Genomic DNA, 13,306 nt, shown 5'->3' with positions numbered 1-13,306 from the left:
AGCTACTCCGGAGGCTGAGGCAGGAGAATGGCATAAACCCGGGAGGCGGAGCTTGCAGTGAGCTGAGATCCGGCCACTGCACTCCAGCCTGGGCGACACAGTCAGACTCCGTCTCAAAAAAAAAAAAAAAAAGACGTTCAATATCCCTAATAATTGGGGCGATGCAAATTAAAATGAGATACATCAGACTGGCATTTTTTTTTTTTAAGATGGAGTTTCACTCTTGCTGCCCAGGCTGGAGTGCAATGGTGTGATCTCGGCTCACTGCAACCTCTACCTCCCAGTTCAAATGATCCTCCTGCCCCACCTCCCGAGTAGTTGGGATTACAGGTGCCTGCCACTACACCCAGATAATTTTTGTATTTTTAGTAGAGATGGGGTTTCACCATGTTGGCCAGGCTGGTCTCAAACTCCTGACCTCAGGTGATTCACCCACCTAGGACTCCCAAAGTGCTGGGATTACAGGCGTGAGCCACTGCACCTGGCCAAATATCAGTTAGGATGTACAAAAAATTGGTTCTTTCATGCATGGTTGATGGAAGTACAGTTTGTCCTACTTTGGAGGGTTCTTTGGTTTTGTTAGAACTGAGAACTGCATACTCTATAACCTAGTAATTCTACTTGTCATTATCTACTTTATAGAGATGCACTTAAATACAAGATGACATGCTGTGATGAACAGCTGTATAATGTTTGTAATGAAAAATTGGTAACAGCCAGTAATTCATCAATAGGCGATTAAAATGAAGGAGTTACATGATACGTATCAATCTACATCTCCAAGTCATATCACTGAGTAAAAAGTACAAGCTACAGAATCCATACAATTTTTACATTATAAAACTGTATGTTATGTTATGTTAAACATAACATATGTTAAAACATATCGTATAGGCCAGGCATGGTGGCCCATGCCTATAATCCTAGTGCTTTGGGAGGCTGAGGCAGGAGGACTGCTTGAGGCCAGGATTTTGAGACTAGCCTGGGCAACTTAGCAAGAACTCATCTCTACAAATTATTTGAAAATTAGCCGAGTGTGGTGGTGTGCGCCTGTAGTCTCAGCTACGCAGGAGACAGAGGTGGGAAGACTGCTTGAGCCCAGGAGTTATGGTGAGGCGTGATTATGCCATTGCACTCCAGCCTGCGTGACAGAATGAGACACTGTCTCTAAAAAAGAAAACCCACCCCCCTCCCCCAACCAAAAAAATCCCATAAACACAAAACAGTATCTTATAATCTTATTTATGATAGTCTTCTTGAAAGGAGAAAATGAATGCATTATTTGCTAGGCTGTTTTTTGTTTGTTTGTTTGTTTGGTGGGAGGGCATTTGCTGGAATGTTAATTTTACCTGTAACAATAATAGTAAAATCTAAAACTGTGTTTAAGGCTTTTTTGTTATAACAGAGTCCACAGCTAAAATGTCACTCATTTCTTAACTGTTATGCTGTGCTTCATTAACACCAGAATTTTCATGATGGCTTTATAGTTGTTTGATATTTCTCTACAACAATGTAGAGTTAAATTAACACACTTCACAATCTACAGAATCCTTCTGGTAAACATCTTCAGCACCCCGAAAATGACCCACTTGTGTAATTACCCAGCAGGCTAACATCTATGGTACATGATGCTTTATAAGCCAACTGCTGGGTGACATGACCTTTTGAGGGTTGGTTACAGAGAAATGTTGTGATTTGAAGAATGCATAACATGGCACCTTGTCTGTATACTATTTTGTAGCTCAGCATTTTTTTTTTTCATAAGTACTGCTCCTCACTTATTAGAACTGATGGAATGCATTATTCATATGAAAGATTAATTTGTAAAGAGACAATCGATAAGGAATTCCAGTTCTCATCCAAGGCAAGGGGGAAGTGGCCTAGAGAGATGAAAGTAGAATTACTGACAACTGGGAAAGCAGGAAGGGGGACACCCTATCTACAATGTTCATTATTCAGTTTTCAGTTTAACATAGTCTGCCTTGGGTACCTTATAGCTTATTCTTCATTTCTAAGATGATGGCTACCTTTTTCTTCAATATCTTTCCCAAGTTAGGTCAACTCCTACATTTATCCTGTTTTTCTGTCCATTAAAGTTCTGAGTTTTAAAATTTTTGATTCAAGGTGGCTTTTTTTCTCTTCTGCAAATGCTGATTCAAGAATATTTAAATCAAGTTTGGGAGTGTTCTGTTATAGTCTTCTGCATTGTGGTTGTTTTTTGGGGGACAGAATTTTCATAAACTTAAGTATTCTGATTCTCATTTTCTCTTTTTTTCTTATATTGCCTTATTGTAGGTGCTGTCTTTCTTTTTTGTGTACTTACTACACAATACCACCTTCTCCAAGGGGTATTTTATGGTTACATGGAGATGTATACTATCGCCATACAACAATAAATGCTTAAGCAAGAGGAGTCTGGAGTTAATAATAAATTAAGACACTAGGTTTCTTAATTTAAGAGTACCCTCTTCTGTTGCAAAGTGCAGTTTCTTTAATTGACAGCATTCTTTGTGTACATGGAGGGATGTGGTGGGGAGGGGTAGAAGCCGGTGTGTCCAGGTTTTGTAATTTTGCAGGATGCTTCTCTGCCTTCTATTTATGCTGTGCACAGGGAATGGGTGGCTTTGTTTTCCTTATTAATCTGATTTTTGTAGAATGTGTAAAGAGATAAAGGTTTAAGTGGCTGTAATTTTTCTCCTGCAACATGGAAGTAATTTACCCCGCTCATCAAATGCAAGGTACTAGCAATGTTAGGTGGAACAAGTGCAATTGGCTCTTCAGATGGGATTGATAGCAGTCACTAAATGTCTGAGAGAAGCAGTTAAGGTTGTATTTCAGATTGTAACTGGAAATTAGCCCTCTTGGTTAGAATCTTACCTGTTTCACCCAGACTTCTTATCCATTTTATTTTGTATTTTATATTTGTAATCTCATTAAAGATGAGAGGATGGAGAAGGTAGTATCATTAGCTGCTTCTCTGAAATCCCCCACAGCAGTTCAGATAGAACAGCTCAACCTCAGCACTACTGACATTTCCAACTGGATATTTCTTTGTATCGGGTACTATCTGTGCATTATAGGATGGTTAGCAGCATCCCTGGCCTCCACCCACAGATGCCAGTAGCATCCTTCCGTCCCTTGTTGTGACAACCAAAAATGTTCCCAGGCATTGTCAAATGTCCCCCTGGGGGGCAAAATTGTCCACGCTGAGAACCACAGAGCTACAAGGTAAGTTTAGGGGGATCATTAAACATAGACTCTGAAGAGCTATTAGGCAGCATAATATGGAAAAAGGGTGGCTTATGGCAATACACATGAAAGAGGCAGACAGACTTTCCAATACTTAGGTTGTAAGCTAAAAGAAGGACAAGATTTTAACAGTTACAATGAAGTTTTACGTTTTTTAATGAGGAAGAAGTGTGAGTTCCCAGAGATGGCATCTCAAATCACAGAGAGAGAGATGACCACTGAACAGTGCAGAGGGAGTGTGTGGTTTGGGAAGGGAGACCTAAACCAGATTTCTAGGCGACATCAATATGTGACAAGAAAGCCTCTATAGGCATGACCAGAGGGGTTTGGAAAAAACTCAGAACAGGCAGAACTTTGAAAGCCAAAAAGTTTTTAGTAGACATAAGGGCTCAAATATGCTCAGGAAAGAAGAGGCTGAGGGCAAGACTGAATTAAGATATAGATCTAGCTCTGTAGATCTTCAAAGCCTCTGTGAGCTTTGCACACAATAAAATTCAGAAGGGCTTCCTGGGTAGAGTTTAACTTACTTAACATCCTTCTGTGGAGCTCCAAATTTATTCTTCTTGCACAGGACCTGACCATGGTAGAGTCCCATCAAGGCCTTTGATTCTTTGGTCATTATAAGCTCTCCAAATTTCTGAAAAGTAAAAAGGAATGAGAAAAGGTAGAATTTCACAGTCTAGGTTATATGGATTCCTTCAGTTCAGGTTCCTCTGAAGAGCAGAAGTAATGTATGTGAAGCCTGAATTCCTGGGGATGTGGGGGAGGTTGGGGGTTCAGTGCTGCAGAAGTCTGTCTCTCACTGATGTGTCTTTTCTTTACTTGTCTCATCTGGAGCACTTTCCGACTACTGTATTGAAGAAAGTTTTGGATATAACTAAGCTCTCAGCTTCTTTACACCAGAGGTGTGGTAACCTTTTTCATAAAACTAGAGTCTCAGGGCCAAAATGAGCCTCCACAATCATCTCAAACCAACCCTCTCATTTTACAGATTGGGAAGAGGAGGTCCAAAGAAATGGAGCGACTTTGCTCAAAGCCATACTGCCTCAAAGTGGCAGAAATGGAACTTGAACCAAGATAGTATGATTCTGAACTCCAGTTCTATTGTTTTTTTTAATTTGAGACGGAGTCTCGTACTGTCACCCAGGCTGGAGGGCAGTGGCGTGATCTCCGCTCACTGCAACCTCCGCCTCCCAGGTTCACACCATTCTCCTGCCTCAGCCTCCCGAGTAGCTGGGACTACAGGCGCCGCCACCATGCCCAGCTAATTTTTTGTATTTTTAGTAGAGACAGGGTTTCACCGTGTTAGCCAGGATGGTCTTGATCTCCTGACCTCGTGATCCGCCCGCCTTGGCCTCCCAAAGTGCAAGGATTACAGGCGTGAGCCACCGCGCCCAGCCTCGAACTCCAGTTCTTTTTCTACTGTAGCAGGCTGCCCACGTGGGATTTACCACTTTAAACAGTAGCCTAATTTATGGAGAAAAAGTCTCAACTTGGTGGTTAAAGGCATAACATTTAGGATTTGACAGATCCTGTCTCTGCCACTGCCCCATTGTGAAGCTTTCTTCATCCTTAAAAATGGGAAAAACAATACCCATTTTACAGTCTTGTTCTAGGGGATTAAATGAGAACACTAGTAAAATGACCAGGGTCTCAAGGTTAGCTATTATTAATATCACTAGGATATACTGGTAAGATTACATGGTTACAAAGAGCATTTCAAAAGAATCCCTCTAATAAAGTTGCTTTCATGACCCAATAGAACGTAAAATGGTAACACAATCAATGCTTTACTCATCTTGATACAGGATGTTTTATCTAATAAACCAGTGATTTTCAAACGTGGGCAAAAGATTTATCAATGGTCAGAAATTTAGTGAGTGGCAATAAGCATTATATACATAAAAAGAGGAATACACAGAGGATACCGAACACAATGCACAGTGAAGACAGTTACTGATTCGTGAAACTTATTCCTCAATTGTTCTGTACGTATGTTTATGTGTACTTGGTTATATTTTTTAAAAAATCAGAAATGCCCAACAAAACATCTAGTACCAGAAGTGTTTTTCTGGTACCTGTCCTGAGCTCTTCAGATATTTTTTTTGTCCTTTTACAGGTTGAGCATCGTTAATCTGAAAATCCAAAATCCAAAATGCTCCAAAATCCAAAACTTTTTGAGTGCCAACATGATGTCACGGGCAAGATATTACACATGTTATGAGCTGCAGTCAAAACTGTTTTATGTAAAAAATTATTAAAAATAATGTACAATATTACCATCAGGCTATGTGTATAAGGTGTATATGAAATTAATTTCATGTTTAGACTCTGATCCCATTCCCAAGATCTCTCCATCATATATATGCAAATATTCCACTATCTGAAAATGTCTGAAATCTGAAATGTTTCTAGTCCCAAACATTTTGGATAAGAGATATTCAACTTTATAAAAGAGCAACCATTCTTCAGTGATCGTTTATAACTTAAAAACAAACACAAATCACTTAAATCTGCAACATCACCAAGTTGCTAGAAAAGTACATGGGTAAAGCTGGTACATACATCTCTTCTGTCTTCGTCTTTTAGTGGGTACAAGATACTTCCTTTCATTTTCCAATTTACCAAAAAATTCAGTGTCATCATCTCTAGGCCCTAACATATAAGAAAAATATTTTTCTATCTTCGTATTCATTTTGTCTCAATAAAACCTGCCCAAGTGCAGAACAAAAAACACCCAAGTGACTTGTTTTGAAAGGATTATAACTCTGTTCTTGCCCTTTGTAGTGACAATCTTATTACTGAGGGTAAGTTCAAACATCTGCAGACCAAAGGGTTTTTTCTTTTTTTTTTTCTTTCTTTCTTTTTTTTTTTTTTGGAGACAGGGTCTCACTTTGTCACCGAGGCTGGAATGCAGTGGTGCGATCTTACTTAGCTCACTGCAGCCTTAACCTCCTGGACTTAAACAATTCTCCTGCCTCAGCCCTGGAAGTAGCTGGGATTATAGGCACATGCCACCATGCCTGGCTAATTTTTGTAGGTTTTGTAAAGATGGAGTTTTGCCATGTTGCCCATGCTGATCTTGAACTCAAGCTCAAGTGATCTGCCCACCTTGGCCTCCCAGAGTGTTGGAATTACAGGGGTAAACCACCATGCCTGGCCCCATTAGGGTATTCTTAGCATCCACTTGCTCACTGAGATTAATCATAAGAGATGATAAGCACTGGAAGAAAAAAATTCTTACTAGGCTTTGGGTATTTTTTTCCTTTTTCAGCTTTATACAGAGGATTGGATCTTTAGTTTTTCTTTAACTAATAAAACATTGAAAGGAAATAAGTTTACCTGAGATTCAGAGAGATAACCAGCATCACTCCCTTGCTCAATTCCAGTCTTTACCACCTAAAAAACATATAAAGCACTTGCTCAGTGTTGGAATAGATTGGCAAGATGTACAATAATGCTAAATAAAATTGCCAGTGTTGCTAGTCCTCAAAGAGTAAGTCAAAAGTCCAGTCTAGACTGGAGTGAGAAAGAGAAGAGGACTGAGGATCCAGCTGCCCTCGACTGACTTATTTCTCCATCTTTGAGGCTACTACTAAATCTAGCATAACACGGAAGAAGAAGGAAAGACAAAGCTTGAATTACTCTTCTGGCTTCTCTCCTGATCTTCAAATGTAGGCAGATCCTGAACTTCCACTTTCAGCCCTTTTAGCTCTCTACGCTTTCTCCCTCAGATACATGACCTAGTTTATCACATTAATCATGAACTCTACAAAATTCAGTGTAACATTTGGGATACGTACTATCCTAAGTACAATGGCAAGTATAAAAGATGAAAAAAATGACCCTGTACTTACTATCATAATTTACGTGAATGACAAATTTTTAAAAATAAGCAAATTGACATCTCTAACTCTGACTTCTCTGTCTAAACTACTGTTGCTTGAATTTCCCATAATATCTGAACTCAATATATCTGAACCTAACTTATAACCTCTCTTTGGCAAGCCTGTTGCTGCTTTCATATTTTTACTTTACTATTATATCACAGGGCCTTATTCAAAGTTCAAGCCTGAATTACCAAGACAGTTTGCTAATTCACTGCTGTACTTTGTCTCTCCTTCGAAACCATTTTTACCCACTACCATGCAAATGGCTCTCTATAATCTTTATCAGACAAAGGTAAAATTTCTCAATTCATTATTACCAGCCTTCTAAAATCTAGCTTCAATCTGCTTTTCTTCAGACTAACATCTCATTATCCCCCACAAACATTGGTTTCACTAATGTTCCTCAAAGAGCCTGTTTTCCAGCTTCCATAACTTTGCTCTAAATGCCCTCCCTCCTTGGCAATACTTTCCCTTCACCTATCCTCCACCCAGCTTTCAGGGTTCAGGTCAGATCCCATGAGGCACTCACTGATCTCTCTGTCTCATGGTAATTGCTGCCTCCTCTGTCCCAATTATTTGGCATTAATCTTATGCTGCCTTATATCTCTTACAAGGGTATCTGCCTTAACACATATACGTGTCTAACATCCCCAGTCCAGCCTGTGAGATGAAGGCAGGTGGGGGCATATTTCATATTTTATGTGCTTTGGTGCCTTCTGCTCAAAATATACTTGTTGACTGACCCATTCACCAATTGTGAAGTCTTTGGTTATATGCTCTCTTAATCTTTGACTTTCCCAACTGAAAAGTTCTAAGTTTTAAAGTCTACTGTTAAGAGATTTCTTGAACCCTGTGATCATTTTAATTATCCTCATTGATCTTTTGCAGAGCTTCTTTACATCATTACATCTTTTTTATAAGTACAGCAATGAAGAAGTCCTTGAGGGATTTTAGGTACTGACAATGATGTTGACCAAGAATAGAATAGAGCCATCAATTTTGTTTCAATTACTTTTTGGTTAGTGCCTGACACTCTAATGGCCTTGTTATACTGGTATGACTTAGGTTCCTTTCCTGGTTTGCTGGTTTGTTACTGATAGATTTAAATGCATCAACCAATGAGTAAGTCCAGCATTGATTTTCCCCAAATACATCACTTTATATGAGTCCTTACAGCTTGCTATGCCTTTCCCTTATTTTTGGTAAATACTTTAATAGCAGAATTAAGAAATTTAGTACTGAACATACATGGTCCAGAATGGCAATAAGGAGGAGTGATCTATAGAAAGGAAGGAAATATGAGAAAACTGGGAATATTGGGTAAGACTCACATCAATTATTTTCAGAGGTGCAGGATACAGGCCTTTAGTCTGCTTTCGCACTTTTTCTTCCACTTTTTTGTAAACCTGTTGCCTGACAAATGGAATAGTCATGGCATACGCTGTCAATTCTGTAAAATAAAATGCTTTTAGATATTGACTATAAAGAGCCTAGATTCCCTTGTTAGTTTATCCTCGAAACTCTGTAAAAATGAAGTAATTCTAGCTATCTGCAAGAACTGTTCTTCATGCAGAAAAAAAAAAAATTTCAACCTACGCACTACCTTAAACATGCTAATTGATGAATGTTAAAGCTGGGCCTTGGGTACATGAGTGTTTATAACACTTTTTTTTTTTTTTTTTTTTGAGACGGAGTCTCGCTCTGTCGCCCAGGCTGGGGTGCAGTGGCCGGATCTCAGCTCACTGCAATCTCCGCCTCCCGGGTTCACGCCATTCTCCTGCCTCAGCCTCCCGAGTAGCTGGGACTACAGGCGCCCGCCACCTCGCCCGGCTAGTTTTTTGTACTTTTTTAGTAGAGATGGGGTTTCACCATGTTAGCCAGGATGGTCTCGATCTCCTGACCTCGTGATCTGCCCGTCTCGGCCTCCCATAGTGCTGGGATTACAGGCTTGAGCCACTGTGCCCAGCTATAACACTATTATCTAGTCTTTTTGTGTTCATGCTTAACATTTTCTAAAATGAAAAGTTTTCTATGACTCAAGGGTCATCATAAGGAAAAAAAAAAAGATTTTTAAAATTGGCTTTAACTGGCTAGCGTAAAGCTGAGGAGTTGTTACACCTCCTAAGGCTGACTTTATGCTTTGAGTAAATAATGCATTTACCACTTCCTCATTTTGAATCTATAGCAAATAAAATTAAATTTCCAGGAAAGAAGCTTTGCCTTTGTTCTTTAACAATGATACTCACTTTCCACCAATCCCTTGTCTCTCTTTGGAGAAATCTTCTTATCAGCTAGCCCTTTGGCGAAAGTAATTGCAACCTCTTCTAGGTACTCCATTGTCCGTTCCTCTGGAGGTTTTAGTCCTGGTCCTGTAAACATGAATGGAACACTGGAATGCAAATCAGGCCTAGACCAGTCCCAGGTAGTGAAAAACCCAGGCTTGCCAAAGCCAAAGGCTCTAGCACAGCATTCCATTTCAGACTGGAGACTGGTAAGTGGCAAAGTCATAAACCATGAACTCAAAGAAGGGAAATTACAATGAATAGAAGAGCAATAATATGCTCTAGGTAGAAAACACGGTCTTAAACTGTTTCATTTGGCTTCCACTTCTGAGTAGAATGTAGTACGTCACACACACAAAAGGAATGTATTATGTCTACTGCAACCTGCATTCTTGCTGGAAAACTGGAAAGAAAAAAGAACAAATCAGAAATCATTTGTAAAGACACTGGGGAACTATGGAAGTAACAAGGACCATATGAACTAAAATTCTAGAGAGCAAGAGCCTATCTTAACAGAACTGATGATTGCTGATCATTCTCTTTTCAGGGATATGTAATGCTTTTGGGCTTAGACTGAAGACTGGACTTGACCCAAGCAGAAGGAACGTGAAACCATCAGAGTTTTTGGTGGTCATGTACAACAGATTAGAAGTTAGAAGAAACCAAGTGCAAAGCCAGTTTTCCCCCAGGAACATTGTGAAGGTCTAAGACAGTACACAAGGAGGAAGGGGCTAGCTCAGAGAGGTTGAGTGAAATCTCTCATAGTATCATTATGTTTAATAGATAAGGTACTTCTATGGAGAAGGGGGCCTGAAACCAATATGCAACTGATTTTCCACACAAGGCCTCTACCAGATCTTGAACCTGCTTGGGGCAAGAGGTTACAGAGCTAGGCTCAAAAAATATGAAGAACAGGTGCAGTGGCTCATGCCTATAATCCCAGCACTTTGGAAGACTGAGCATAGGAGGATTGCTTGAGATCAGGAGTTCGAAACCAGCCTGGGTAACATAGTGAGACCCCCCACCCTTATTTTAAAAAAATCTAAAGAACACAATTTATAGTGCTGTGAAAACAGACGCCACAGACACCTACCAGGCTCTCAATCAAAAGTCTGTAAGAGCCACATTGGAGGATGTGGCTGGGGTCAAAATGGCAATCTTGTGCAGTACTGTGGTACTTAGGAAACAAAACCCAACTGGGGGAACCCACAGCAGACATACAACCGATCTCTCTCTTAAGACACTTGCCCTTTTTTTTTTTTTTTGAGATGGAGTCTTGCTCTGTAACCCAGGCTGGAGTGCAGCAGTGTGATCTCGGCTCACTGCAACCTCTGCCTCCCAGTTTCAAGCGATTCTCCTGCCTCAGCCTCCCGAGTAGCTGGGATTACAGGTGCGTGCCACCATGCCCAGCTAAATTTTCCATTTTTAGTAGAGATGGGGTTTCACCATGTTGGCCAGGCTGGTCTTGAACTCCTGACCTCAAATGATCTGCCCGCCTCAGCCTCCCAAAGTGCTAGGATTATAGGTGTGAGCCACCGAGCCTGGCCCATTTGACCTATTTTGAACATGTGTGGGGAAGGAGGAATAATAACTAAGCCCAAAACTTTGGAGTGACAAAAGTTCAGTGTCCATAAAAGTCCTAACACAGTCATAATCCTGAGGGAGGCCAGGGCAGCTGGAATCTGTGACGTGAAATGCTGGAGAGCAGCTGCTGTACAACAGAAGAGCTCCAGAGCTCTAAAGAGGGGTCCTTGAAACTGGTCGAGTATTGTTCTGCATGTGCATGAGGGGAAACTATCTGCAGCTGAGGAAAGAACCACCATAAAAGGCAAGAAATGAAGCAAGGAAAGAATGACCCATAGCCAGGAGACAGATCAACAAATAGACACAGATCCAGAAATGAAAAGAATGATAGAATGAGCAGACACGATGTTCAAAAGGCTAGTGTAAATTCATGCCGTATGTTACAGAAGGTAGAGGAAAACAGGCGATAATGAGGAGAAACTGAAGATATAAAAGTGAGTCAACCCCAGCTACTTGGGAGACTGAGGCAAGAGGATCACTTGAGCCCAGTAGCTCAAGGACCAGACTCGGCAAGACCCTGTCTGAAAAAAAAGTGAATCACATGGGATTGGATTAACAGCAGGGATACACTGAAGAGGGAAACATCAGGAAACCTGAAGACATGGTAGTAGAAATAACCAGAATGAAAGAAGACCTAAAACAAACAACCCAGAGCTTCATTTTTGGGCAATATCAAATGATCTAACAATGTGAAATTGGAATCTCCAAAAAGGGGAGGGAGACAGAAAAATATTTGAAGAAATAGTAGCCAAAGAAGTCTCCAATTTTTATGAAAACTATAAGCCCATATGTCCAAGATGTTTAATGAATCCCAGACATAATAAACTTAAAAAAAAAAAAACCAACAAACCAAGGCACATCATAATCAAATTGCTAAAACCAGTCATAAAGGGAAAATCTGAAAGCAGACAAGAGGAAGGGAAAGGCACATCACATATAGAAGTATAAAGAAAAGAATGACAGCTGGGCACAGTGGCTCATGCCTGTAATTTCAGTGCTTTGGGAAGCTGAGGCGGGAGGATTACATGAGCCCAGGGGTTTGAGATTAGCCTGGGCAACATGGTAAGACCTTGTCTCTACAAAAAGAAAATTTTTTTTTAATTAGCTGGGCATGGTGGTGCATGACTAGTCCCTGCTACTTGAGAGGCTGACATGGAAAGATTGTTTGAGCCCAGAAGTTTGGGGCTTCAGTGAGTTATGATCATTACCACTGCACTTTAACCTGGGCAAGAGAGCAAGACCCTGTCTCAAAAAGAAACAAACAAAAAAGTGCCAAGATAAAAGTGACAACAGACTTTTCATCAGAAATTATGCAAGCCACACAGAAATGGAGACATTTATAAAGTACCAAAAGAAAAACATCAGCTGGCCAGGTGTGGTGGCTCATGTAATCCCAGCACTTTGGGAGGCCGCGGTGGGCAGATCACTTGAGGTCAGGAGTTCAAGACCAGCCTGACCAACACGGAGAAACTCTATTAAAAGTATAAAAATTAACTGGGTGTGGTAGTGGGTGCCTGTAATCCCAGCTACTCGGGAAGCTGAGATAGGAGAATCATTTGAACCCGGGAGGCGGAAGTTTCAGTGAGCCGAGATTGTGCCACTGCACTCCAGCCTGGGCAACAGGGTAAGACTCTGTCTCAAAAAAAAAAAAAAGAAACATTAGCAATCTAGGAAAAATATCTTTAAAAATGAAGAGGGAAATAGACTTTGTCAGACGAATCAAAAGGTAAGAACAGACCTACACTACAGAAAACACTAAAGGAAGTTCTTTAGGTTGGAAGAAAACCAAATTAGATGGGAATCTGGATCTACCTATACAAAGGATAAAAAGCACTAAAAATGGTAACTATGTGGGCAACTACAGAAAAGATCTTTTCTAATTTTTTATTCTCCTTAAGAGATAATTATCTAAAACAAATATACCAATATATAGAAGAATTTATAATGTATGTAGAAGTAAAATGTGTAACAATAGCAAAAATGGGGAGCATACAAAATAAATGCATACTCTTTTAAGGTTTTGACACCACATGAAAATATTATCAGTTGAAAACAGGCCAGGTGCAGTGGCTCACACCTGTAATCTAAGCACTTCGGGAGGCCGAGGCAGGCAGATCACCTGAAGTCAGGAGTTTGAGACCAGCCTGGCCAAAATAGTGAAACTCCATCTCTACTAATATACAAAAATTAGCTGGGCGTGGTGGTGTGCACCTGTAATCCCAGCTACTCAGGAGGCTGAGGCAAGAGAATTGGTTGAACCTGGGAGGCAGAGATTGCAGTGAGCCAAGATCACACCACTGC

At 40.4% G+C, this 13,306-nt stretch overlaps 1 protein-coding gene across 2 annotated transcripts in view; it reads right to left on the bottom strand.

Annotated features, from left to right (window-relative positions):
• The window catches only part of HADHA (hydroxyacyl-CoA dehydrogenase/3-ketoacyl-CoA thiolase/enoyl-CoA hydratase (trifunctional protein), alpha subunit), a 59,237-nt gene that overhangs the window by 16,271 nt on the left and 29,660 nt on the right, over nucleotides 1–13,306 (bottom strand). For both annotated transcript variants that reach the window (XM_011950288.1, XM_011950295.1), the window contains 4 exons: nucleotides 9,386–9,508; nucleotides 8,471–8,589; nucleotides 6,592–6,648; nucleotides 3,777–3,886 (listed from right to left, as the gene is read on the bottom strand). In XM_011950288.1, the coding sequence (XP_011805678.1) occupies nucleotides 3,777–3,886; nucleotides 6,592–6,648; nucleotides 8,471–8,589; nucleotides 9,386–9,508 (409 nt within the window). The remainder of the gene's footprint in view (nucleotides 1–3,776; nucleotides 3,887–6,591; nucleotides 6,649–8,470; nucleotides 8,590–9,385; nucleotides 9,509–13,306) is intronic.

The sequence above is a fragment of the Colobus angolensis genome, unplaced genomic scaffold (genome assembly GCF_000951035.1).
Source record: "Colobus angolensis palliatus isolate OR3802 unplaced genomic scaffold, Cang.pa_1.0 Scaffold109, whole genome shotgun sequence".
NCBI classification, from domain to species: domain Eukaryota; kingdom Metazoa; phylum Chordata; class Mammalia; order Primates; family Cercopithecidae; genus Colobus; species Colobus angolensis.
This window is presented reverse-complemented; position numbering and strand designations above follow the sequence as displayed.